The sequence below is a fragment of the Betta splendens genome, chromosome 12 (genome assembly GCF_900634795.4).
Source record: "Betta splendens chromosome 12, fBetSpl5.4, whole genome shotgun sequence".
Classification (NCBI taxonomy): domain Eukaryota; kingdom Metazoa; phylum Chordata; class Actinopteri; order Anabantiformes; family Osphronemidae; genus Betta; species Betta splendens.
The window spans coordinates 10,842,809-10,865,193 of NC_040892.2; the positions used below are offsets into that span (position 1 = coordinate 10,842,809).

The window sequence follows — 22,385 nt, forward strand, 5'->3', positions numbered from 1 at the left end:
CTAATTTGAGAAGGAACCACAGATACCACCACTTCTGTGTCCTCTTTTTGCCACAATGTTGATAGCTGGACAACACACATTCGAAAATGTTTGTGTTAAAACAATTTAACAAGTTGCATACATTTTGGATGCAATTAATTTTTGTATAATGATTTATCCTCATCTCTGATTTATCATCATAATATGATGAGAATAGTTAAATAAGCACTGAGACACAGAAAGTAGTTGTGAAGTAGAGAAGAATTAATCTCAACTGAGATGCAGCATCTTGAAAGGTGGTTGCCAGAGATGTCTCTGCATGCTGCTTTGCCAAATGAAATGTTTAAGGTCCACGTTAGTGCGACACAGCTTTTTACATTATTTAATCTGCCAAAAAGATGTACCTGTCCATTTCTGTCATCTTGATGGGCCTCTTCTCCTGTTTCCTTGGTGAGTGTCTGCGTTTGTATCTTTTTCTCAGAGGTCTGAGTGAAAATAATGCATGTGAAGAAACAAATATGTAAATAAAGTTATGTTCTTAGACAAGTGACTAAAAATGTAATAATCTCACAGATAATTACCTTCACTTTTGCATTACAAAGGGTTTGACTAAAGGGCTCACATAGACACCTCGCTTCCTCTGTCTCCTTTGTTTCCATTCCTCCTCATCTACATGATGTCCTCTGACTAAAACCAGATGATAAAAAATTCTGTCTTATGTTATGGCATAGAGCCTAGAATCAAATCTATATGGAAAATGTATTATCAAGATGTTGGACAGTTATTTATTGAAAAACATATTACTTGAATTTTATATCTACAACAGCAAATACTGCAGTAAAATGCAAGTTTGAAATTATGAATCTTTTATCAATGATAATTACAGTATACACTATCCCATTTGGAAATGACATTTTAATAAGTATTCCAACAACTATAAAATAACTTATTTCAGTTACTGAAATACTGAAGTATATACTTCCGAGCTGTTTGTACCCTTTGCTTGCCCTTCAATGAATCTCTGAACTCTCAAAAGACCATTCAGGGTCATCTTGTAAGTCACCACAAGTCATCCAATTGGGTAAGCCGTCTTCTTTGAAAACGTATCCTCTTAAGGTCTCACTGACTTTTCTCCATGATGCCCTGTGTGTGGTTGTCTTGAGAGTAATTCTGGAATTGATATGATAGCAGGAAATTTTTATTTCAACATGCTTTATATATTTATATTTCAGGGTGTTATATAAGTCACATTTTAAATTAAAAAATGCATTTTTAAGTAATATGTAATATTTTTATATTGGCTTTACTTGGGTTGTTTTCTGAGCTGCTCTGTTGAACCTCTGGTAAATTTTTCATAGACTGGCCCTGTTCCATGACGTCCAAGATCACTTGTTTAGACATTGCTCCTTCATTTATCTAATTTCTCTACATAACCAGGGGAAATAGCTCTTACAGAACCCAAAAAAGTAGGCTTACCCAAGAGTAGTCCAGTCTACAAGGCAGCCTGAGGTATGAAGAACTTTGTTAATGCAGGAATGAATGTTGGACTAAGATACATATTGGGCTCAACGTCCTTGTCTCCTTCCTCCTGCTTAATCACTCGTTCAAAATGATGTTGGAATGATGTTACTCCCACATCATTCTACTCAGAAACATAAAAATAAGGCCATTAATCACATTTACGAGTGTAATGCTTTAGAGTAAGATACATTATAATTAAGTCATATATGCAATGTGTAAAGAAATATGGTAGCATTTTATACAGACCATAAAATCCAGCTCCACAATGGATGAGTCCTCAATGTCAGTTCTTCCTCCTTGTGTCATTATCAACTGAAGGTTTTTGAAATGTTTGTCAACTTTTTGGCCACTGTGGGAACTTGAGAACACAACAGCAGCACTGACAATGATTTCTTCAAGCTCTTCAATTGTTGTGGCCTGAGCCATAACACCGAAGGTATGCATTGCTAGGTGGTAATGTTTTGGGGCACTGCAAAAAAAAGATAATGGGGTTACCATGAGAACAAAGACTAACTATTAGCTTTAAATAAAAAGTAAAACACTTACTGTTTTTTGCAAAGGTCCTTGGCATTTTCATTACATGGCTCAGGCAGCGATGCAGTATTGGGAGTCGAATTGAATCCTCCGGGGCCTGGCCTGTCATGATATTGTAGTATCTGTTCAACAACTCCTGAAGACTGACTCCACAGAAATTGTAGGACAGTGACTGCAGTAAAACTATGGAGCCATCGCAATAAAACATGACAGGCCTTGTTTGAATTCTCAGCCCATGTTGTCTTATTAGGTCTGTCACAAATGAGGCCAAGAAAAATGACACAGACACAGTGTTGTGTGGTCATTTGTGACATATGTCGCTACTGGCACAGGGGACGATCCCTTTGAAGGATGTCGCACCACTAGCTCATACACGTAGAATGGTGCACTGCGACCCTTCCTTTTTGAATAATGCTCGCAGTAGCATCAAGTAACAATATCATCCCTACACGCTGATAAAAGAGGCTCAGCATCTTCTTGGACCACAGCATTACTCCTTTTGGATGCATTTGATTTTTTGTATTATGGTATCCTGGGATCCCTGCTCTCTTCATGCATTTTTTGCAAGCTTAATAAATCATTAGTATGACTCCTTTTTTTCTTTTGTTGTCCCAGGACAAAGTTTTCAGTGTGCCTGGAGTTGGAACTTGGTCCCTACAACCTGAATCTACCACACTCTCAGCCAGCTTCCCTAAATTATCTAAGTACAGGCTACGTGGTAGTTTCGTGGTTAGGACATCTGCTGTTGTAGATCTGTCATTGGCACGTACAGGCCGTCTTTTTAAGACATTGCAACTGTGCCACACTTTGTCTCCTTTGAAAGTCCCAGTAGCCTTAAGAGACAGCTCGTTATTAACTTTCACAAAGACTTCAACGGGACATTCCCAGCTGCTTTCACAGTATGCCGTTTGAATGCAAAACTGCAAAACGGGTGTACACTGCGAATGCCTTGCGCAATGACATTGGTCCAGTCCAGTGTTTTGAAACAACATTTGTGTTGTTTACTTCTTAAATGATTCCAGTCAGCCTCAGGAATAAAGAAAAACAAGGTCTTTGTGGCACTGGATGACTGAAATATTTATCTTGATCTTCATTGTCATTTAAGGATGATGGTGATGTTGATGTACCAACTATTATGTTCTGTAAATGCAAAAACAAACAAAGTAAGAGCACAATATTACATTACTCAAAATAAATTTCATCGGCATTGTTTTCTACATCTACATTTTAACTATCTTTCTATATTATTCCACAAAGTAAGGTTTACCGATGAGTTCAGCAGTAGAATCTGTAACGATATGAATCCAAACACGTATATTCGCCAAATTTAATTATACATTTATTGCAATATAAGAAGTACTGCAGATTTATCTTTTACCCATAAACTGCAGAATGAGTGGTTAGAGACCTTTGCGTAAGTGAACCATAAACTGTGGCAAATTACATCTTACCATCATTATGCACTTGTGTTTTCACATTACCTAACTTGTATGGTTACATTTAGATTTTTGTACTCATTAAATGCCTTCAGTCAATGATGATGGAAATATTTAAATGGAGATAAAAGTAGGAAGCCAGTTTGCACTCAGTTTAAGTATCAATCCATGATGAAACGTCAAACTCACAGCGTTGTGATGATCGCAATTGCTACAAGCATCAGCTTTAGCTTCGTGTCCCTCATTAGATTGACGTTACTGGTGCTGCCAGATCAGCTTAGCTTCAGCTCGCTCTCCCTCCATCAGATTGGACGTTACTGGTGCTGCCAGCATCAGCTTCAGCTCAGCTTCACTCCCATCAGATTGTACTTACTGGTGCTGCCTGCATCAGCTTACGCTTCAGCTACGCTCCTCCATCAGATTGGACGTTACTGGTCGTGCCTGCTTCTTTCTTGCAACTCTAGAATCACTCGCAATCTTGTGCTGTAGGGCTAAAGCATGCATTTAAATATTCTGCAGGAAGATATAAAACATGTCACCGCTACTATGAAAAATTGAAAATAATTAGCTTTCTGTGACGAAAATAGGCTCGTTTAAGCTTGTTTTGTGGAGTTTTATACTGGCAATTCCCAATGTTGACACACCTCACCCCAGATAGTCATTAGTTCTTTGATCCTTGAAGCTCTCAACTGCTGACAGTATATTGGTCTCTGGTAAGAATAGTTTTTCTATCCCTATCAGAAAAATGTTGTATTTTTGGTGGTCAGCTAGCAGGTAACCTTTCAAATTTTTTAATGAATAAAACAAATGACAAATAATAAAAAACTACTTTCCAAGGCACATCAGAGAAATACTTGAAGAACATTGTAGTTGAATTTACCGTTGCTCATCTCCTGGTTCCCTCGTCTCCTTCTCCTTATAAACCTGAATGTGAAGAAAGATGATTCATTTGTAGGATCACTTTAAATTTCAATGTAATACAAACATATTTATTTCTACTCAACTACTCTCTTTAAAATCAATTGTTGGACTAATAAGACCACACGAGCAAATGACTGAATATAACAATTATTCTGCAAAAACAACAGATCAATGAATATTTACATTCAGCAGGAGCTGATTCTGGTTTGCTGTTGGCCTCCAACCTCCTCTCCTCATTTGAGCCTACATGTAATAAAAAGCTCACAATCAATCAATCAATCTCACATAAAATTTAACATATACAAAATATATGTATTTCTATTCAACTACTTCCTTTGAAACTGTCAACCAATCCAAATCTTGTACTCACCTTTTGTCCACTGGACAGACAGACGTAATGGTCAGAAGCCGTCAGTCACTGCCCCCTTTAGTGTGGAGCAGGATGAGGACTGCAGACAGCCATGTGCCTCCTCCATAACACATGACACTGCAGTCATCTGCCGCCGAGGAGCTTCAGTGGGAGACGACATGTGTCCCCAGTGCCACTGTGACTGAGCTGACCTTCTATCGCTGTGGAGGAAACATGATAGCTACCCTGCCAGACGCTAGGGCAACTTGCATGGGGGGATCGACGGCCCTGCCAGGCGCTGAACTCAGCCTTCAGGGTGAAAGAAAAGTCCATCCAACCGCCATGCTAAAATATAAAAAACACTAAAAACTGGCCCCAGTGCCAGACGCTACCTGGGACCTGAGAACCGCCCAGCCAGACGCAAAGGCTACTTCTCAGGGTAAAAAATAACATTTAAACTTGTGTTCATCCAGGAAAGAAAGAAAGGTCCCAGCGCCAGACGCTTCCTGGGACCTGAAAACTGCCCAGCCAGACGCAAAAGCTAGTTCTCAAAGTTGGAATGAACATTTAAACTTATGATATAGAAATAAAACTAAAAAAAGGTGCCCTGGGGTCAAATCCAAGACTGCTTTTACTGTAGGAAACAGTGTCCCCCAGTAGAGTCTTCCAAGAGCAGCCCCCTCCTCATCACTGTCTTCCTTACCTCTCCTGGAAGATGAGCTGCTGGATGAGCTCCTTCACTCTCTCCGTCACAGGAGAGAGTAAGCAGAAGAGGGTGAGGAGAAGGAAGAACAAGGAGTAGAAGAGGGTGAAGGAGAAAGAGGAAGGACAGCAGAGCAACTAGGAACAGGAGAGGGTGAAGGACAAAATGGAAGGACATCAGAGCAACAAGTACTAGAGTAAGCAGAGGAGGGCGAGGAAGAAGAAAAAGCGGGAGTAGGACAGGGGTAAGGAGAAAAAGAAGAGATGTCAGAGCACAGAGAAGCAGAGTAAGCAGAGGTGAGTGAGGAAGAAGAAGAAGACAAAGAAGGAATAGGAGAGGGTGAAGGAGAAGGAGAAGGGTAAGGAGAAAAAGGAAAGATGTCAGAGCACCAAGTACCAGAGGAAGCAGAAGAGAGTGAGGAAGAAGAAGAAGAAAAAGAAGGAGTAGGAGAGGGTGAGGGTGAAGGAGAAAAGGCAAGGACATCAAAGCAACAAGGAACAGGAGAGTGTGAAGGAGAAACAGAAGGACCAGCAGACCAAAAATAAGAGAGCGTGGAGGAGAAGGTGGATGGGGTGTGTATGAGTGACCCACCTGAGGAGTGGGTGAAGGATGGACGTGGACGGGGTTAGGCCCATCTGGACCACCTGGAAGTAAATAGAACAGAAAAACAGTCACACACACACTGTACAACAGGAGACATGTGAAGCTGTAGAGCAAGCTGTGGGGTTGTCATTCAATTTATATTTAAATTACTAAACAGCCTCTCCTAGAAAGTCAAAAAAACACAAACGCTGCAGCTTCCTGTGAACTCTGGTCTGTTAATGCTGTAAGAAAAGTAAAGCACTCTGTAAAAAGGTAAAGTTTTAATAGAGCCTATTTAAGCTACTTTTAACTTGGGCACCTTGTTGCCATGGTGCTCAAGAACAGGCGCCAAGGCGCCATCTTTATTTTTATCAAACGTTAAACGATAAATGGGGAAAACTGTACCCTCAAAACAAAATGTCAACGTTTCCACCTTTGTTAACATTCAACTGCTATTACACTTAGCAATTTGTATTATTTAACCTTTAATTCAGTGTTTAAATCCTTGATCGTCAGACTGTACACACTAGTTAAGATGCTAGGAGGAACAGCTTACCTTCGCCCACCGGCTGCTCTGGCTGGATCCTCCGGTTTCTCCAACGCTTGAAGCGTTTCCAGAGCTTCAGAAGGCCCTGGGGCAAATGACGCCCCATTCCGCCTGCAAAGATCACAACAGAAATGGTTTTGATATCAGTCTCTTTTAGTCCACTCGTGAACGTGTGGAGTCAAAGCCTGAAGTGACTAACGTCAGCGGTTTCCATGGCATTTATGCACATGCACGGACGTGCGTGAAAACGCAGGAGAGACGCAGACGTTGAAGACAGCGAGGAAGTCCTTCACTACTGACACTACGGTTGCCAGGGGCAGCTAACTTCTCTGCTTGACCCAACATACTGTGAAAAGTTGTTTTTTGTAGATAGAATAATTCCCCATGGTGTATTTTCTTCGTCTCATTATTTCCGCTTGATTTCGCCGCTTCCAGTGTTGTATATTATTGTAAAGTTTTTATCTAATCATATCTCAGCAGGCTTGTGTTGCCAGGATCATTGAATTCTTTCTGAGGCGTTCAGAACCAACAAAAACAGGCTCCTGTGCGCTGTACACGAACGGACAGTCACGATAACCAATCAGATCTCGAGACTTCTTCTTCGTCTTCTTCTTCTTCTTCTTTTCTTTGGTTAATTGGCACTTGGCAAACTGGGTTGTGCATTACCGCCACCTTCTGAGTTGGAGTACGCATTATTATGGCATTTTCTGTGCATTTTTAGCTCAAACGCCTGGGAAACATACCTAAATTCAAATGAAAGCTGTTCTTCAACCATTTGGAGTATATCTAAAAGCTTGGGCTCTTTGGAAGTTACCACTCTGTAGTTTTCACCACAGCGCTCAGATTTACAGTACTAAATGGTAAGTAGGTATACACTGTAGAACACAAAGAAATAATCTCCAGCATCTTCAGACAAAGCAGTTCGTTTTCTTGATGACATTATATATAGAGATATAATATATATCTATATATATACAGTATATATGACTATAATGACTAATAAATACCTCTCACTATGAATGGCTTGGTTTTCTGCTTTCCTCTTTCTATATAAACACATATCTCACTTTGCATCTACCATTGGTTGATGGAGAGTTGCAAAGTCACATACCATGCTTTAATAACAGTTAGAGCAGTTGATGGATTGGATAAACTGAAAAACACATTGTACTTTTTAAATTAGAGGACATTTTATTATAACAGGATGGAGAGGAAATCAGGAAAACACCCATATTCAGCATTTTGACCATGCTTTCATGACTTCTTCAGTGATGTCACTTCATTAAGTTTAGTTTTATGTTTCAAAATAAAGGTTATGTCCTAGGTCTAGTATCCACCCACACACTCACCCCTGGCCTACGCCTACTGCCAATATGCCATCAGTACATCAACATAATAAACCTCTACACAGACCTTGGCATTTTTACATTTAGTCAGGTAATGCTTAACTTTTACATATATATACAGTATACACACAAAAGTTAACATGAAAACTATTTATTTCAATTGGTTTAAAATTATTTATGACAACCACTTGTCTTGACCGTCTTCTGCTTACAGATGGAGGCCAACACCACTGGTTATGTGAAGAGTCTCCCAAACCCAGCAGCACAGAGAAAGCCGTGATAAAGACACTTCCTCTATGTGGTTAGGACTGGGAGGCTCCCCTCTGTCTGGACCAGAGGCTGGAGGGAGCGAAGAGCTGCAGGATGCTAGAAGAAACATCATAAACAGATGTGTTGTTAACATACAAGTCTGCATTGTGATGTTAAGGTTATCACCACTTTACTACTCAGGTAAATACTTATTGCATTGAGCCTCCATAGACACAGGTGACAACTTCTCTCCAGGTGGTCCCATGGTCTCTGTTGTCACAGTTCTCCATCCTCCACAGCTGCACCTGTCGCAAACCAAGATCAAAGCATTGGCTTCAGGAGCACATGAAGTAAAGTACAGACTACGAATAAGCTACGACATGTCATTCTTACTGAACGTTATTGTGCAGCTGTGGTTCCTTATGTGAGACTGATTGATTGATTGAGCATTACAATACAGAGTGAGTAAATAGATCAGAGAAATACTTGAAGAACCATTGTAGTTGAATTTACCGTGCTCATCTCCGGTTCCCTCGTCTCCTTCTCCTTATAAACCTGAATGTGAAGAAAGACGATTCATTTGTAGGATCACTTTAAATTTCAATGTAATACAAACATATTTATTTCTACTCAACTACTCTCTTTAAAATCAATTGTTGGACTAATAAGACCACACGAGCAAATGACTGAATATAACAATTATTCTGCAAAAACAACAGATCAATGAATATTTACATTCAGCAGGAGCTGATTCTGGTTTGCTGTTGGCCTCCAACCTTCTCTCCTCATTTGAGCCTACATGTAATAAAAAGCTCACAATCAATCAATCAATCAGTCTCACATAAAATTTAACATATACAAAATATATGTATTTCTATTCAACTACTTCCTTTGAAACTGTCAACCAATCCAAATCTTGTACTCACCTTCTGTCCACTGGACAGACAGACGTAATGGTCAGAAGCCGTCAGTCACTGCCCCCTTTAGTGTGGAGCAGGATGAGGACTGCGGACAGCCATGTGCCTTCTCCATAACACATGACACTGCAGTCATCTGCCGCTGAGGAGCTTCAGTGGGAGACGACATGTGTCCCCAGTGCCACTGTGACTGAGCTGACCTTCTATCGCTGTGGAGGAAACATGATAGCTACCCTGCCAGACGCTAGGGCAACTTGCATGGGGGGATCGACGGCCCTGCCAGGCGCTGAACTCAGCCTTCAGGGTGAAAGAAAAGTCCATCCAACCGCCATACTAAAATATAAAAAACACTAAAAACTGGCCCCAGTGCCAGACGCTACCTGGGACCTGAGAACCGCCCAGCCAGACGCAAAGGCTACTTCTCAGGGTAAAAAATACCATTTAAACTTGTGTTCATCCAGGAAAGAAAGAAAGGTCCCAGCGCCAGACGCTTCCTGGGACCTGAAAACTGCCCAGCCAGACGCAAAAGCTAGTTCTCAAAGTTGGAATGAACATTTAAACTTATGATATAGAAATAAAACTAAAAAAAGGTGCCCTGGGGTCAAATCCAAGACTGCTTTTACTGTAGGAAACAGTGTCCCCCAGTAGAGTCTTCCAAGAGCAGCCCCCTCCTCATCACTGTCTTCCTTACCTCTCCTGGAAGATGAGCTGCTGGATGAGCTCCTTCACTCTCTCCGTCACAGGAGAGGGTAAACAAGACAAGAGTAAGCAGAAGAGGGTGAGGAGAAGGAAGAACAAGGAGTAGAAGAGGGTGAAGGAGAAAGAGGAAGGACAGCAGAGCAACTAGGAACAGGAGAGGGTGAAGGACAAAATGGAAGGACATCAGAGCAACAAGTACTAGAGTAAGCAGAGGAGGGCGAGGAAGAAGAAAAAGCGGGAGTAGGACAGGGGTAAGGAGAAAAAGAAGAGATGTCAGAGCACAGAGAAGCAGAGTAAGCAGAGGAGAGTGAGGAAGAAGAAGAAGACAAAGAAGGAATAGGAGAGGGTGAAGGAGAAGGAGAAGGGTAAGGAGAAAAAGGAAAGATGTCAGAGCACCAAGTACCAGAGGAAGCAGAAGAGAGTGAGGAAGAAGAAGAAGAAAAAGAAGGAGTAGGAGAGGGTGAGGGTGAAGGAGAAAAGGCAAGGACATCAAAGCAACAAGGAACAGGAGAGTGTGAAGGAGAAACAGAAGGACCAGCAGACCAAAAAATAAGAGAGCGTGGAGGAGAAGGTGGATGGGGTGTGTATGAGTGACCCACCTGAGGAGTGGGTGAAGGATGGACGTGGACGGGGTTAGGCCCATCTGGACCACCTGGAAGTAAATAGAACAGAAAAACAGTCACACACACTGTACAACAGGAGACATGTGAAGCTGTAGAGCAAGCTGTGGGGTTGTCATTCAATTTATATTTAAATTACTAAACAGCCACTCCTAGAAAGTCAAAAAAACACAAACGCTGCAGCTTCCTGTGAACTCTGGTCTGTTAATGCTGTAAGAAAAGTAAAGCACTCTGTAAAAAGGTAAAGTTTTAATAGAGCCTATTTAAGCTACTTTTAACTTGGGCACCTTGTTGCCATGGTGCTCAAGAACAGGCGCCAAGGCGCCATCTTTATTTTTATCAAACGTTAAACGATAAATGGGGAAAACTGTACCCTCAAAACAAAATGTCAACGTTTCCACCTTTGTTAACATTCAACTGCTATTACACTCAGCAATTTGTATTATTTAACCTTTAATTCAGTGTTTAAATCCTTGATCGTCAGACTGTACACACTAGTTAAGATGCTAGGAGGAACAGCTTACCTTCGCCCACCGGCTGCTCTGGCTGGATCCTCCGGTTTCTCCAACGCTTGAAGCGACTCCAGAGCTTCAGAAGGCCCTGGGGCAAATGACGCCCCATTCCGCCTGCAAAGATCACAACAGAAATGGTTTTGATATCAGTCTCTTTTAGTCCACTCGTGAACGTGTGGAGTCAAAGCCTGAAGTGACTAACGTCAGCGGTTTCCATGGCATTTATGCACATGCACGGACGTGCGTGAAAACGCAGGAGAGACGCAGACGTTGAAGACAGCGAGGAAGTCCTTCACTACTGACACTACGGTTGCCAGGGGCAGCTAACTTCTCTGCTTGACCCAACATACTGTGAAAAGTTGTTTTTTGTAGATAGAATAATTCCCCATGGTGTATTTTCTTCGTCTCATTATTTCCGCTTGATTTCGCCGCTTCCAGTGTTGTATATTATTGTAAAGTTTTTATCTAATCATATCTCAGCAGGCTTGTGTTGCCAGGATCATTGAATTCTTTCTGAGGCGTTCAGAACCAACAAAAACAGGCTCCTGTGCGCTGTACACGAACGGACAGTCACAATAACCAATCAGATCTCGAGACTTCTTCTTCTTTTCTTTGGTTAATTGGCACTTGACAAACTGGGTAGCGCATTACCGCCACCTTCTGAGTTGGAGTACGCATTATTATGGCATTTTCTGTGCATTTTTAGCTCAAACGCCTGGGAAACATACCTAAATTCAAATGAAAGCTGTTCTTCAACCATTTGGAGTATATCTAAAAGCTTGGGCTCTTTGGAAAGGTACCACTCTGTAGTTTTCACCACAGCGCTCAGATTTACAGTACTAAATGGTAAGTAGGTATACACTGTAGAACACAAAGAAATAAGGTTAAGGTTTTTAGGGGTACCATCATTTTTGTCCATGCCTGTTTCATGAGTTTATTTTTTGAAATAATTCTGTTGAAGCATGGTTGAACAACAATGTCTGACTTTCATTGGTTAACATTTATAGAATTTTTATTTATTATTACTTTTGTCAGATTAAAGTTATTTCTGTGACCATTGTGAGTTTTTCTTTCATTGATCGAAGGGTACCAACAATTTTGTCCACGTCTGTATCTTGGAAATTAGAGGAGATTTGATTAAAGTCCAACGTGCTTTGGAAACCAGAGGATACAAGAGGAGCAAGTCCGACAGTGCAACTGCGCAAACTAGAAGGATGGAACAGCTTCATGGATCCGTTTGAGGTGAGGCCTAAACTGCACGCTGAGTTATATGCAAATTAGCCATGTGCACAAAATGCGAATTTGCTATATGATATTTGCCTCGTGACAGCATCGTGTCACCTTGAATATGCAGAAGTTGCTACCTCAGTGTAATCTGTTGTATTCTGTGTTATCCTTTCTAGTTTATCAACCTAATTCTAAGCCCTAATTCTAGAGCGCAAGGCTACATGTTCATGTGTGTCCTTGCGCTGTGAAAAAACAAATCATTGCGCTCTACTAGGTAGGAGTTAGCGGCCTGCAATTTTGAGTAAATTACGTTTATCTTAAGTTTTGCATATGACAAGCTTCCCAAAAACAAATGACTTCACGAGGAGGGTATGTATAGAATTTTTCAGTATGTTTTGGGGTTTGTTTAGTAATTAGTAACTAATAATTTGCTAGTGCGTTTACCATAGGTACCTCAAGTACATTACCACAGTTAATACATGCTAATGTTGTCGTTAAAGTTGTCGTGTCACGCAACAAAGGGAAATTTTATTATTTTGCGCTTTTATGGTACTAACTTATCTATAACTTATTTAAAGTCGAAAATCTATCTTCTAATTGGATCGTTGCGTTTTAGACCATAAATGGTTATTTATATTAAGTCCTTTGAAGTCAAGATTGTATAAACTATCGTAAGCACAGACAACATTTCTGTCTTCAAATCTTTTTTTAAGTAGTAATTGTTTAAAAAATTATTCAATAACAGGTTTCCAATGAAATGAAAACAGCTTTGGATGTGTTTGTGTTTCTCTTTAGGATTTATGTTTTCTCTGCCTTTGGAAAGGTATGTTTTATTATTTTGTCATTGTTTTAATTTATGAAAAAAATGTGAAAGGTTACCTACTAGCTGACCACACAAATAACACATTATTTTCTGATAGGATAGAAAAACTATTCTTATCAGAGTCAATATACTGTCAGCAGTTGACGAGCTTCAAGGATCAAAGAACTCAATGACATATTCTGGGGTGAGGTGTGTCAACATTTGGGAATTGCCAGTATAAAACTCCACAAAACAAGGCTTAAACGAGCCTATTTTCGTCACAGAAAGGTAATTATTTTCAATTTTTCATAGTAGCGGTGACATGTTTTATATCTTCCTGCAGAATATTTAAATGCATGCTTTGGCCCTGCAGAATAAGATTGCGAGTGCTTCTAGAGTTGCAGAACAAGAAGCAGGCAGCACCAGTAACGTCCAATCTGATGGAGGAAGCGAAGCTGAAGCTGAAGCTGATGCTGGCAGCACCAGTAACGTCCAATCTGATGGAGGGAGCGAAGCTGAAGCTGATGCAGGCAGCACCAGTAACGTCCAATCTGATGGAGGGAGCGAAGCTGAAGCTGAAGCTGATGCAGGCAGCACCAGTAACGTACAATCTGATGGAGGGAGTGAAGCTGAAGCTGATGCTGGCAGCACCAGTAACGTCCAAACTGATGGAGGGAGCGCAGCTGAAGCTGAAGCTGATGCAGGCAGCACCAGTAACGTACAATCTGATGGAGGGAGTGAAGCTGAAGCTGATGCTGGCAGCACCAGTAACGTCCAATCTGATGGAGGGAGCGCAGCTGAAGCTGAAGCTGATGCAGGCAGCACCAGTAACGTCCAATCTGATGGAGGGAGCGCAGCTGAAGCTGAAGCTGATGCAGGCAGCACCAGTAACGTACAATCTGATGGAGGGAGCGCAGCTGAAGCTGAAGCTGATGCAGGCAGCACCAGTAACGTCCAATCTGATGGAGGGAGCGCAGCTGAAGCTGAAGCTGATGCAGGCAGCACCAGTAACGTACAATCTGATGGAGGGAACGAAGCTAAAGCTGATGCTTGTAACAATTGCGATCATCACAACGCTGTGAGTTTGTCGTTTCATCATGGATTGATACTTAAACTGAGTGCAAACTGGCTTCCTACTTTTATCTCCATTTAAATATTTCCATCATCATTGATTGAAGGCATTTAATGAGTACGAAAATCTAAATGTAACCATACAAAGTTAGGTAATGTGAAAACACAAGTGCATAATGATGGTAAGATGTAATTTGCCACAGTTTATGGTTCACTTACGCAAAGGTCTCTAACCACTCATTCTGCAGTATCTGGGTAAAAGATAAATCTGCAGTACTACTTATATTGCAATAAATGTATAATTAAATTTGGCGAATATTACAGTGTTTGGATTCATATCGTTACAGATGTCTACTGCTGAACTCATCGGTAAACCTTACTTTGTGGAATAATATAGAAAGATAGTTAAAATGTAGATGTAGAAAACAATGCTGACGAAATTTATTTTTGAGTAATGTAATATTGTGCTCTTACTTTATTTTGTCTTTGTTTGTTTTTGCATTTACAGAACATAATAGTTGGTACGTCGACATCACCATCATCCTTAAATGACAATGAAGATCAAGATAAATATTTCAGTCATCCAGTGCCACAAAGACCTTGTTTTTCTTTATTCATCATTTAAGAAGTAAACAACACAAATGTTGTTTCAAAACACTGGACTGGACCAATGTCATTGTGCAAGGCATTCGCAGTGTACACCCGTTTTGCAGTTTTGCATTCAAATGACATACTGTGAAAGCAGCTGGGTCTGTAAGAACTGGCCCTCTGTTTTCTTGTGCTGGGTATTGTCGTTTTAAAGAATGTCCCGTTGAAGTGTTTGTGAAAGTTAATAACGAGCTGTCTCTTAAGGCTACTGTGACTTTCAAAGGAGACAAAGTGTGGCACAGTTGCAATGTCTTAAAAAGACGGCCTGTACGTGCCAATGACAGATCTACAACAGCAGATGTCCTAACCACGAAACTACCACGTAGCCTGTACTTAGATAATTTAGGGAAGCTGGCTGAGAGTGTGGTAGATTCAGGTTGTAGGGACCAAGTTCCAACTCCAGGCACACTGAAAACTTTGTCCTGGGACAACAAAAGAAAAAAAGGAGTCATACTAATGATTTATTAAGCTTGCAAAAAATGCATGAAGAAGAGCAGGGATCCCAGGATACCATAATACAAAAAATACAAATGCATCCAAAAGGAGTAATGCTGTGGTCTAAGAAGATGCTGTGCCTCTTTTATGAGCGGTGTAGGGATGATATCGTTTACTTGAATGCTACTGGGAGCATTATTCAAAAAGAAAAGGGTCGCAGTGCACCATTCTACGTGTATGAGCTAGTGGTGCGACATCCTTCAAAGGGATCATCCCCTGTGCCAGTAGCGATATATGTCACAAATGACCACACAACTGTGTCTGTGTCATTTTTCTTGGCCTCATTTGTGACAGACCTAATAAGACAACATGGGCTGAGAATTAAAATAAGGCCTGTCATGTTTATTTGCGATGGCTCCATAGTTTTACTGCAGTCACTGTCCTACAATTTCTGTGGAGTCAGTCTTCAGAAGTTGTTGAACAGATACTACAATATCATGACAGGCCAGGCCCCGGAGGATTCAATTCGACTCCCAATACTGCATCGCTGCCTGAGCCATGTAATGAAAAATGCCAAGGACCTTTGCAAAAAACAGTAAGTGTTTTACTTTTTATTTAAAGCTAATAGTTAGTCTTTGTTCTCATGGTAACCCCATTATCTTTTTTTTGCAGTGCCCCAAAACATTACCACCTAGCAATGCATACCTTCGGTGCTATGGCTCAGGCCACAACAATTGAAGAGCTTGAAGAAATCATTGTCAGTGCTGCTGTTGTGTTCTCAAGTTCCCACAGTGGCCAAAAAGTTGACAAACATTTCAAAAACCTTCAGTTGATAATGACACAAGGAGGAAGAACTGACATTGAGGACTCATCCATTGTGGAGCTGGATTTTATGGTCTGTATAAAATGCTACCATTTTTCTTTACACATTGCATATATGACTTAATTATAATTTATCTTGCTCTAAAGCATTACACTCGTAAATGTGATTAATGGCCTTATTTTTATGTTTCTGAGTAGAATGATGTGGGAGTAACATCATTCCAACGAGTGATTAAGCAGGAGGAAGGAGACAAGGACGGTGAGCCCAATATGTATCTTAGTCCAACATTCATTCCTGCATTAACAAAGTTCTTCATACCTCAGGCTGCCTTGTGGACTGGACTACTCTTGGGTAAGCCTACTTTTTTGGGTTCTGTAAGAGCTATTTCCCCTGGTTATTTAGAGAAATTAGATAAATGAAGGAGCAATGTCTAAACAGGTGATCTTGGACGTCATGGAACAGGGCCAGTCTATGAAAAATTTACACAGAGGTTCAACAGAGCAGCTCAGAAAACAACCCAAGTAAAGCCAATATAAAAATATTACATATTACTTAAAAATGCATTTTTTAATTTAAAATGTGACTTATATAACACCCTGAAATATAAATATATAAAGCATGTTGAAATAAAAATTTCCTGCTATCATATCAATTCCAGAATTACTCTCAAGACAACCACACACAGGGCATCATGGAGAAAAGTCAGTGGGACCTTAAGAGGATACGTTTTCAAAGAAGACGGCTTACCCGATTGGATGACTTTGTGGTGACTTACAAGATGACCCTGAATGGTCTGTTGAGAGTTCAGAGATTCATTGAAGGGCAAGCAAAGGGTACAAAAAGCTCGGAAGTATACTTCAGTATATTCAGTAACTGAAATTAGTTATTTTATAGTTGTTGGAATACTTATTAAAATGTCATTTTCCAAATGGGATAGTGTATACTGTAATTATCATTGATAAAAGATTCATAATTTACAAACTTGCATTTTACTGCAGTATTTGCTGTTAGTAGATATCAAATTCAAGTAATATGTTTTTCAATAAATAACTGTCCAACATCTTGATAATACATTTTCCATATAGATTTGATTCTAGGCTCTATGCCATAACATAAGACAGAATTTTATTATCATCTGGTTTTATGTCATAGAGACATCATGTAGATGAGGAGGAATGGAAACAAAGGAGACAGAGGAAGCGAGGTGTCTATGTGAGCCCTTTAGTCAAACCCTTTGTAATGCAAAAGATGAAGGTAATTATCTGTGTAGATTATTACATTTTTAGTCACATGTCTAGAACATACACATGTATTTACATATTTGTTTCTTCACATGCATTATTTTCACTCAGACCTCTGAGAAAAAGATACAAACGCAGACACTCACCAAGGAAACAGGAGAAGAGGCCCATCAAGATGACAGAAATGGACAGGTACATCTTTTTGGCAGATTAAATAATGTAAAAAGCTGTGTCGCACTAACGTGGACCTTAAACATTTCATTTGGCAAAGCAGGCATGCAGAGACATCCTCTGGCAACCCACCTGTCAAGATGCTGCATCTCCAGTTGAGATTAATTCTTCTCTACTTCACAACTACTTCGGTGTCTCATGTGCTTATTTAACTATTCTCATCATATTATGATGATAAATCAAGAGAATGAGGATAAAATCATTATACCAAAAATGAATTGCATCCAAAATGTATGGCAACTTGTTAAATTGTTTTAACATCAAACATTTCGAATGTGTGTTGTCCACTATCAACATTGTGGCAAAAAAGAGGACACAGAAGTGGGTGGTATCTGTTGGTTCCTGCTCAAATTAGCTTTGTTATTCACCACAGTGAGCCTGAGATCACTACTGATGCCCCTCATCAGGTGGCTTACAGGAAGAGGTTACGATGTGTTTTAGTGAAAAATGAATCCGTAAATCCATCCATTTAAACCGCTTATTCGCCTAACGCGGGGTCACAGTGGTGCTAACCCAGCTTGCTATGGGCAAGAGGCAGGTACACCTGACACCCAGACTGGAACTGACAGGGCGAAACCATAGAACATGACAACCATATCACACCACCACTCAAAGAGAGTCAATCAACCTAATGGGAGAAAGCCTGAGAAACCCTGAGAGACCCCACAAACACGGGAGAACGTGGGCTGCCTCCGTGAATTGAACCGAGAACCTTCTTGCTGTGAGGCGACGGTGCTACCCACTACAACACCATGCCGCCCTCCTCTGTAAATGTCCTATCTAAATTGATATTTATACATCTCTTAGATCATTGAGTGCTATCTTCACCACACTGCAGCGAGACTTAATTTGGTACCATGTACATTCTCAACCATTACACTGCCAGTGTGATCCTTTTTGAGGGGAGAGAAGCAGCAAGAAGGCACAGCCTGTCAAGGGTAAGTGCTGCTTTTTAAGTTCATTAAGTGCTTTATTTAATGACAGGTCAGAACATATCCAAGCCCACATAGGACTGAAGCACATCGAACCTGTTATGGATTCAGCATTTTGGTTGTGTGTGTGCTTGGTTCTAGTCTTATTTTGGTATTTCCTGTATTGTTTCCTGTCTGCCTTAGTTTTCGTTTACTTACCTAGTCATGTGTCGCCACTTCCTGTTTTATTTTGGTATCACTTCCGGTTTAGTTCTGTTCTCCTCAACCAGTCATGTGATTTCACCACCTGCATCCCATTAATGTTTAGTTTGTTATTTGTACCCCTGCATTTACACCTTTGCCTTGCCAGATTGTTTGTTCGTTTCAGCCTTCCAGCCTTTCGTAAGTCCTGTCGTGTACCAGACCCTTGCCTGTCATTGTTGTTTTCACTGTGTCTCTGTCTAATCCTTGCCTGTACCTTCGCTGGAGTGTTTTTGCCTACTTGTGTACCAACCTCTGCCTGTCTGACCAAGAGCTACAATAAACCCCTCTGAAACCTCACGTCGTGTTGGCGCTGTGCGTTTGGGTCCTCCACCGTGTGTTCCTGACAGAACCCTTACTTTAAATATACATGTTTTGTTCATATCTGTTTATGATTTTTATATTGCTGATTGACTTTGGCAAATACAGAGCCATTGTTTCATTTGTAAACATACAAAATGTTCACTGGAAGTTTCTGGTGAGTATTAATGTATAATTGCCTTTCATTAAGTTGTATTGTATTAATAATTAGATTTTCTGTGTTTTCCAATAGTACGTTGATGCAGACCAAAGTAAGGCCTATCTTGTGGATCCTGCAAAAAGTGCCAAAGAACTGGTAGAGTCGGAGCAAGCAGCGAAAAGACTGCGGTATATAATCTAGAGATAAGAGTCATAAAGGAATTGTCTGTAGGTCATTGACTTACAGTCAGTAAAAAGATTCAGATTTTTGCCAAATGTTTCTACATAACTAGTGTAGGTAAATTAAGACCAATTCATTCAATAGCTTCTTGTGCACTTCTATGGGTTGTCTCATTCACGGATTCATTTGGTTTTGTTACATACAGACATGATATTTTCTGATATGTGTGTAAAGTGTCATAGACTTTTTATAGATTTTGACAGCATTAAAGTAATTGCTCCACTACTACTACTACTATTATTATTATTATTATTATTATTATTATTATTAATATTATTAGTAATATTTAAAAATAACAATAATGCTACTATTGCAGTAACTATTTCAACATAAGAAGGGCATGCCACAGCAAAACTGACTGGGTGGATAAAAAATGGAAGTAGGCCATTATGCATCACCCAGGTCAGAAAGATAGCAGTAGCTGTGGGGTCATTGTGATTATGGTAAGCAAAAAATGGTTTAGTCAATGCATGATTTCCTACAAGTAGTGTCACTGATAAAAATTAAAACTTGTGTCTACATTATGTTATTTAGATGGCCAGGTTAGTGATGGAGGCCTTCCCAAATATGCCAAGTATGGACTTCAAAACGACAAGAAAACAAATGGCACAAGAACGCACAAACATAGCTTGTGAGATATTACACGCTTCTGGTGTGTAACATTGCCTTTGTATTGTTATCAGTCTGTATTGTGAAAAGACAATAATTGCATTAAATCTATTAATGAATATCTTGATATATACAATTTGTTTTTACATTTTAGTGTTCAACACAGACAGTAACTGTGCTATGTGCTCAACCACAAAGCCACCAGGATCAGGACCAGCCTTTACAGACTGGGCAAAGTACTGTTTTTGTTTTCAGCAACAGAGGCTTGTTATGATTGTGTTTTCTGTAGTGTTTAAATATTACAACATGCAAGAATTGGAACAGAGGGGGCAATAACTGTGATAAAACAAACATAGAAATAGTAATGCGTTTGATGAGAACAAATAACGATTTCATTCTAATGCTATACAATGGTCATTCATGTGCCCTTTTACAGATACAGTGTGATGGCTGTTGCCGGTGGTATCACGCACAGTGCCTCAAACTAGATAAAGACACCCTTAAAAAAGCAGCAAGTGAAGACTGGAATTGCTGTCTTTGTACATAATTCATTAGCCATGAAAAACTAACAGGATGTATCCTATCTGTCTTACCGCATTTCTCATTTTTGCATAAAGTTGTATTTGTGTTCCACACAAATGTTGCACTGAACTATGCACCAAAGTCAAGTTCTTAATCATCAAAGTTGACTTTTTACAGTATGACATAGTACTTTCAATTACTGCTAAAAGGTAAACTATACAGTAAAAGTACACAGGTCTTTGTGTGGTGATAGTACACCTCTAGCAGAATAAGGAGAAAGTGGTCTGGACCTGGAACTATGCACCAAAGTCAAGTTATTAATCATCAAAATTGACTATAATGCCAATACGCTACTACAATAGGACATGGTAGTTTTGAATACTAATAAATCCTAAACTATAGAGTAACAATACACAGATCTTTGTGTGGTGATAGTACACTTCTAGCAGAACAAGGAGAAAGTGGCCTGAGCCTGGAACTATGCACCAAAGTCAAGTTATTAATCATCAAAATTGAATATAATGCCAATACGCTACTACAATAGGACATGGTAGTTTTGAATACTAATAAATCCTAAACTATACAGTAACAATACGCAGATCTTTGTGTGGTGATAGTACACATCTAGTAGAACAAGGGGAAATTGGTCTGAGCTATGAACTATGCACCAAAGTCAAGTTATTAATCATCAAAGTTGACTGTAATACAATATGACATGGTAGGTTTAAATAATAATAAATGCTTAATTTTACAGTAAACGTACACAGATCTATATTAGGTGACAGTTTTTTTATATATATGCAATATTTTGTTTCGTAGTTTTCCATATTTTAAACAGACTAGACGTCTCGCTATGAAAAGAGGAAGTCGCGACGAGCGTGTTTTGTGCTCTGCTGTAAAGCGCGTAATACGGGCGCAAGACGTTTTTGAAGCGCGGCTGGCTGAACGACGGATGAACGAACGACGGCTCACTTGTCCGCAGTGGATCACACCACTGACATTGTCGGTTACTTTTCCGATATACAATATAAAAAAGTGACTTTCGAACTGGTCTTTCAAGGTCCCCGTTTACTGTATGATTCGTCCATCTGATTTTTCGTTGAAATCAAAAGTCAAAAATAAAAAAAAACAGCTGAATTTTCATTACTTATTTTTTTCTAAGTTTCGTAGAGGAAATAAATCTAGAGTCGGAAGTTGATCCGAGGTCAGGTGACTTAGGTTCGTAGATGTTTGAGAGGAATGGAGCGACATTGCAGTATTTTTCGTGGAGGTGTCGCCTTGTAAAGTCAGCTCAGGTTTTAATCTGTAGATCGATCGTTTCTCTTCGCAGCTCCTCTGTGCGGTTCAGGGTCTTGTGTCGGCACAGACACCAGCTACAGAATGTTTTCTGAAGAGTTGCTCTGCGCTGAACCTCGTGCTTTTCTTACTTCTCTGTTTCATGTCGACTCTTCCTCCGGCTAATGAGAAACGAGTCAGAGGTTTGTTTAACATTTGTCTGGAGAATAAACTCAAGTTTGATTTTGCTGAGTTCAGAAAATGCGTCGTATTTCCCATTTAACCGCTGTTCGCTTTCCCAGTGCAACTTAGCGTAAATATAGTTGAAGTGCGCGATTCGTACGATGTTTACGGTAACAGTGTTGCGATCAGCCGAACGCGGTCAAATTGTCCGCTGTTGGATATTCCTTGGTCAAATGAGTCGTCGCTATAGTTGATTCGTGCGATGCTTACGGTAACAATGTGGCGGCCACTGAAAAGGGACGTGAAACTCTTAAAAGCGAAAAAGAGAACTGATATTAATTCTAATCTGAAATGAAAATTAGTACATCACCGTTCCTTCACAGTTCTACTTAGTACTCCACTAACTACTACTGTACCAACTCAAATATGAACTAATTTTACTGTAATGTTTTGGAGTAATCAATTTGTAAAATATTCTATTTACAGTGTGCCTATTCATTTGGTTGTCGTGTAACTCACAATATCATCATC

At 40.0% G+C, this 22,385-nt stretch overlaps 1 protein-coding gene and 6 long non-coding RNA genes across 10 annotated transcripts; 3 read left to right on the plus strand and 4 right to left on the minus strand.

Moving 5' to 3' along the window:
- Window positions 1-976: 976 nt before the first annotated feature.
- On the minus strand, window positions 977-2,192 carry LOC129604922 (uncharacterized). Its single transcript, XR_008696270.1, has 4 exons — window positions 2,047-2,192; window positions 1,747-1,969; window positions 1,456-1,621; window positions 977-1,149 (listed from the first exon to the last, which is right to left on the minus strand). It is a non-coding gene; the product is annotated as an uncharacterized LOC129604922 (long non-coding RNA).
- A 2,137-nt stretch (window positions 2,193-4,329) lies between these two features.
- LOC129604920 (uncharacterized) lies at window positions 4,330-7,200 on the minus strand. The gene is made up of 5 exons (XR_008696268.1): window positions 6,772-7,200; window positions 6,582-6,683; window positions 4,762-6,087; window positions 4,575-4,634; window positions 4,330-4,394 (listed from the first exon to the last, which is right to left on the minus strand). It is a non-coding gene; the product is annotated as an uncharacterized LOC129604920 (long non-coding RNA).
- Window positions 7,201-7,737: 537 nt separating this feature from the next.
- LOC129604921 (uncharacterized) lies at window positions 7,738-8,588 on the minus strand. Its single transcript, XR_008696269.1, has 3 exons — window positions 8,561-8,588; window positions 8,377-8,472; window positions 7,738-8,284 (listed from the first exon to the last, which is right to left on the minus strand). It is a non-coding gene; the product is annotated as an uncharacterized LOC129604921 (long non-coding RNA).
- On the plus strand, window positions 8,228-9,251 carry LOC129604928 (uncharacterized). Its single transcript, XR_008696277.1, has 3 exons — window positions 8,228-8,368; window positions 8,467-8,517; window positions 9,112-9,251. It is a non-coding gene; the product is annotated as an uncharacterized LOC129604928 (long non-coding RNA).
- LOC114867019 (uncharacterized) lies at window positions 8,683-11,483 on the minus strand. The gene is made up of 5 exons (XR_003787789.3): window positions 11,118-11,483; window positions 10,928-11,029; window positions 9,094-10,435; window positions 8,903-8,962; window positions 8,683-8,722 (listed from the first exon to the last, which is right to left on the minus strand). It is a non-coding gene; the product is annotated as an uncharacterized LOC114867019 (long non-coding RNA).
- A 69-nt stretch (window positions 11,484-11,552) lies between these two features.
- Window positions 11,553-13,438, plus strand: LOC114867023 (uncharacterized). Of its 2 annotated transcripts, XR_008696275.1 has the most exons (5): window positions 11,553-11,761; window positions 12,001-12,157; window positions 12,938-12,965; window positions 13,063-13,232; window positions 13,318-13,438. It is a non-coding gene; the product is annotated as an uncharacterized LOC114867023 (long non-coding RNA). The 2 variants fall into 2 exon arrangements; XR_005898417.2 differs by lacking the exon at window positions 13,318-13,438 and having other exon boundaries at window positions 13,063-13,311.
- A 450-nt stretch (window positions 13,439-13,888) lies between these two features.
- LOC114866964 (uncharacterized) lies at window positions 13,889-20,525 on the plus strand. 3 transcript variants are annotated; one of them, XR_005898416.2, is made up of 13 exons: window positions 14,008-14,022; window positions 14,524-14,536; window positions 15,603-15,693; window positions 15,771-15,993; window positions 16,119-16,272; window positions 16,360-16,442; window positions 16,580-16,754; window positions 17,074-17,175; window positions 17,274-17,354; window positions 19,119-19,213; window positions 19,582-19,708; window positions 19,800-19,917; window positions 20,029-20,525. XR_005898416.2 is itself a non-coding variant. In XM_029169252.3 (12 exons), exons 2-7 carry the CDS (start codon window positions 15,143-15,145, stop codon window positions 17,088-17,090), a joined length of 1,203 nt encoding a protein of 400 aa, XP_029025085.1. In that variant the 5' UTR covers window positions 13,889-14,022; window positions 14,524-15,142; the 3' UTR covers window positions 17,091-17,175; window positions 17,274-17,354; window positions 19,119-19,213; window positions 19,582-19,708; window positions 19,800-19,917; window positions 20,029-20,525. The 3 variants fall into 3 exon arrangements, 2 of the variants coding, with proteins under 2 accessions (XP_029025085.1, XP_055369325.1); XM_029169252.3 differs by having other exon boundaries at window positions 13,889-14,022; window positions 14,524-15,693; XM_055513350.1 differs by lacking the exon at window positions 19,582-19,708 and having other exon boundaries at window positions 13,889-14,022; window positions 14,524-15,693.
- Window positions 20,526-22,385: the final 1,860 nt, after the last annotated feature.

Bases quoted from the DNA above. Each gene is read 5' to 3' on its own strand.
- LOC114866964 (XM_029169252.3), top strand. From the start codon at position 15,143: ATGCATGAAGAAGAGCAGGGATCCCAGGATACCATAATACAAAAAATA. The intron at 15,994-16,118 runs GTCTGTATAAAA...GTTTCTGAGTAG, and splicing joins TTGTGGAGCTGGATTTTATG to AATGATGTGGGAGTAACATC. The intron at 16,443-16,579 runs GTAAAGCCAATA...TATCAATTCCAG, and splicing joins CAGCTCAGAAAACAACCCAA to AATTACTCTCAAGACAACCA.